The sequence below is a fragment of the Sinocyclocheilus rhinocerous genome, unplaced genomic scaffold (assembly GCF_001515625.1).
Source record: "Sinocyclocheilus rhinocerous isolate Xijiao unplaced genomic scaffold, SAMN03320098_v1.1 scaffold119, whole genome shotgun sequence".
Taxonomy (NCBI): domain Eukaryota; kingdom Metazoa; phylum Chordata; class Actinopteri; order Cypriniformes; family Cyprinidae; genus Sinocyclocheilus; species Sinocyclocheilus rhinocerous.
This window is the reverse complement of record NW_015654491.1, coordinates 733,037-736,755: the sequence shown is the minus strand read 5'-3', so window position 1 is coordinate 736,755 and position 3,719 is coordinate 733,037. Positions and strand designations below refer to the sequence as shown.

Here is a 3,719-nt window from a genome sequence, read left to right as displayed (position 1 = left end):
GCCCTCCAGCTGCATTTCGCGCGTCATCAGTGACGTCATGTGCAAACAACCTATTAAATGCTGTTCTGTTGAACTTAATATTCATCAAATAATCCTGAGTAAAATGCATCAAGGTTCACACACAAATATTCAACAGTACAGCTGTTTTCAACATTGATAATTATAAGAAATGTTTGAGCAGCATATTAGCATGATTTCTGAATGATCTGATGTGACACTGAAGACTGGAGTAATTGCTGCTGACAATTCAGCTTTGCTATCACAAGGAATAACTTAGTTTGAAAGACCTCAGTTATCATGAAAAAAGCCAGGAAATGTCAGTTTTGACAATATGGGACCTTTAAAATAGAAAACAGTAGATTGTCATATTTCACAATATTACTATTTTTACTGTGTTTCTGGTCAAATAAATCTATTCTTGGTGAGCATTAGAGACTTATTTCAAAAACATGAAAAATCTTACCTACCTATAACTATTTAGTTTGCAGTCCATTCCATTTCCTGTAAGCTCCAGTGTATTTCTTGTTTGATCCAGTACATACTTTGCATCTCAGGGAGACGTTACTGCTTCCCTGCCTTCAAAATCTCAATTTAACCTGTTTTTTATTTGGCTTTTTCAAAATATGCTTTCTTGACATATAAGCTCTTCAGTCAGAGGCTGATGAGGAGTTCACAGATGGAGAAATGACTACATACGACGGCTCCACCATTTCCCTGTCGATCTCACCTCTCATGAGCCCTGAAAGAGGAGGTATAGATTCTCTCATATAGATAGGAGGTATAGATAATCTCATATAGTCTGTATATTACCACACTGGTCTTCGATAACCAAATTAGTTGCAGTTTTATGGTTTTGGACTAGACAATCTCATGCTGAAAAGTTTCTTCCTCTTGTTCTCAGACTGTCTTTCAGCTCTGCTCCAGAGCAGCGATGGTGATGACCTGACGCAGGATGATGACCTCACTCTACAGGTCACAGAACTCAGCATCACTAAAGAGATGCAGGTCTCCATAACAACCACCGTCGCCAACAACATTTCAGTCACCAGCTCTTCTGAAAGTCAGCCAATGTCACCCAAAAAGAAGAAAAATAAATTTCGTACTCCTTCCTTCCTGCGGATGACGAAAAAGAAAGAGCGAAGAGACAAGGAGAAAGGAAAAGAGGAGAAGGAAAGAGAGAAGGAGCAAGAAGAAAAGGAGATAGAAGAAGAAAAGGAATGCAGGAAGGACTGAGTAAACACTCCTGTTAGACATGTGACTGTGAAGGGGCTTGTGGGAAATGTAGTTTTAGGAGGGCCCAGTGTTAAATGCGATGACTAGCAGGGACAGGGATATTAACATCAAAGCAATGACTTGTATGTTAAGTTGTTAAACACGGAATATTTCAACACTTTTTTTCCTACAGGTCACCAGCTCTTCTGAAAGTCAGCCAATGTCACCCAAAAAGAAGAAAAAGAAATTTCGTACTCCTTCCTTCCTGCGGATGACGAAAAAGAAAGAGCGAAGAGACAAGGAGAAAGGAAAAGAGGAGAAGGAAAGAGAGAAGGAGCAAGAAGAAAAGGAGATAGAAGAAGAAAAGGAATGCAGGAAGGACTGAGTAAACACTCCTGTTAGACATGTGACTGTGAAGGGGCTTGTGGGAAATGTAGTTTTAGGAGGGCCCAGTGTTAAATGTGATGACTAGCAGGGACAGGGATATTAACATCAAAGCAGTGACTTGTATGTTAAGTTGTTAAACACAGAATATTTCAACACTTTTTTTCCTACAGCTATATCAACATCTATATAGCCGAAGAATATCCTACTACACTTTTATAAACTGTACTCTTATACACACAAATATCAGCAGATTAAATGAAAAATTCTAGTCCTTATTCACAGCCCTAATCACTGAATATGAGAAGTATTGGAAATATTTTGATGGCTCTACATTGTGTTTTGTAGATGAATTGATGTTGTGTGCTGAATTAATCAGGTGACAGTGAATTGTAAGAAAGACTGTGAGAAACTGGATTCCTGCATATTAGGAATATTCAAGTATTAAAATAATTTTTAAATGGGAAACAGCCATTCAGTGTGATATGAAGCTTTGTTGATTTGCTTGGTTTGTAAATGGATGTAGTTGATAACAGATTGTTATTCTACTAATAGTTTTGTTGACTGATTATATAAAAGGCTATAACCACTATATGTTGATTATACAATCAAATACTTGGATTTTAATCAAAAACTTGTGCTGTAATTATGTTAATAGTGATGTTTTCCTGTTCTCACCAAGGCGTTTTGTCTTCCATGGTCAAATACTGCTTTTTGTAATTTGCAGTCTCATGGTCATGTGTGTGAATGTAACCTTTCTGAAATAAAAGTGTGCTAAAATTTACAAAGAAAAACATGTATAATACAGACATCAGCTGGAAAACACAATTTGAATAAAGCAAAAAAAAAAACATTGTTATTGAAATGTCAACAAATCAACATTTATTCCTCTAAAATATGTAAATATACAAAACTGAAAAGCAAATGTAACAACAAATGGACTGCAGCAGAATGCTTATTGGACACAGAGGTGGACAGAACAAAACAAAAAAACGGCTTAACCTGTTCAATGACACCAGTCTTCCCTAACTCGACTATGTATGAGGGAGGCCAGTGTTTCCATTTATGTTTGTTCAACACATTATAAAAACTCTAGAGCAGAGTTCCCACTCTCAGCAGCTCATGCAGAGACTTGGTCCTGAGAGCATGAGGAAAACCTGTAAAACTAACCAGTAGCTGTGCTTCACGGAGGACTGATGTTTTATTAGTTACAACATCCAGAGACTCGTTCAGTCATGTGTGTGAATGTAACCTTTCTGAAATAAAAGTGTGCTAAAATTTACAAAGAAAAACATTTATAATACAGACATCAGCTAGAAAACACAATTTGAATAAAGCAAAAAAAAAAAAACATTGTTATTGAAATGTCAACAAATCAACATTTATTCCTCTAAAATATGTAAATATACAAAACTGAAAAGCAAATGTAACAACAAATGGACTGCAGCATAAATGCTTATTAGACACAGAGGTGGACAGAACAAAACAAAAAAACAGCTTAACCTGTTCAATGACACAGTCTTCCCTAACTCGACTATGTATGAGGGAGGCCAGTGTTTCCATTTATGTTTGTTCAACACATTATAAAAACTATAGAGCAGAGTTCCCACTCTCAGCAGCTCATGCAGAGACTTGGTCCTGAGAACATGAGGAAAACCTGTAAAACTAACCAGTAGCTGTGCTTCACGGAGGACTGATGTTTTATTAGTTACAACATCCAGAGACTCGTTCAGTACAGAACAGCTCCAACATCCACAGAACAAACTATTACTGGAAATAGTACAAAAGGGGAAATGTGTTACTATACTTATTTCATGTCCAATCAGATCCGTTTATGATTTCTTAGTGGGTTTCAGTTCGATTCATTTTTATGTTTGGTGATTACAGATGGGAACAGACAGAACACGAGTGAGATCACTGGGGCATTAGATGCCTGACATTATATTTTGAAGTGTCACTGTACTGGGTCATGGGTTTATCTGCGATACCACACGTGCCAACGCCAACCTTTCCATTCACACTCTCTGGAGATGCAAATATACTCCTCTTCACCTGGAGATGATGATCATACAACATGAGCATGATGGCAGGGTTAAAAAAAAAAACGTAGCAGGATTAGTCAT

General features: G+C 37.1%; 2 protein-coding genes across 5 annotated transcripts in view; one reads left to right on the top strand and one right to left on the bottom strand.

Annotated features, from left to right (window-relative positions):
* Positions 1–2,406, top strand: part of LOC107717097 (gamma-adducin-like) — a 15,923-nt gene extending 13,517 nt beyond the window's left edge. For 2 of the 3 annotated variants that reach the window (XM_016523748.1, XM_016523747.1), the window contains exons 14-16: positions 644–751; positions 902–1,405; positions 1,770–2,406. In XM_016523748.1, coding sequence (XP_016379234.1) covers positions 644–751; positions 902–1,233 — 440 coding nt within the window. In that variant the 3' untranslated portion in view covers positions 1,234–1,405; positions 1,770–2,406. Of the gene's footprint in view, positions 1–643; positions 752–901 lie in introns of all 3 variants that reach the window. The other variant, XM_016523749.1, reaches the window with a different exon arrangement.
* Positions 2,407–3,040: 634 nt separating this feature from the next.
* Positions 3,041–3,719, bottom strand: part of LOC107717096 (survival of motor neuron-related-splicing factor 30-like) — a 3,747-nt gene continuing 3,068 nt past the window's right edge. The window contains exon 6 of one of the 2 annotated variants that reach the window (XM_016523746.1): positions 3,041–3,648. In XM_016523746.1, the coding sequence (XP_016379232.1) occupies positions 3,511–3,648 (138 nt within the window). In that variant the 3' untranslated portion in view covers positions 3,041–3,510. The remainder of the gene's footprint in view (positions 3,649–3,719) is intronic. The other variant, XM_016523745.1, reaches the window with a different exon arrangement.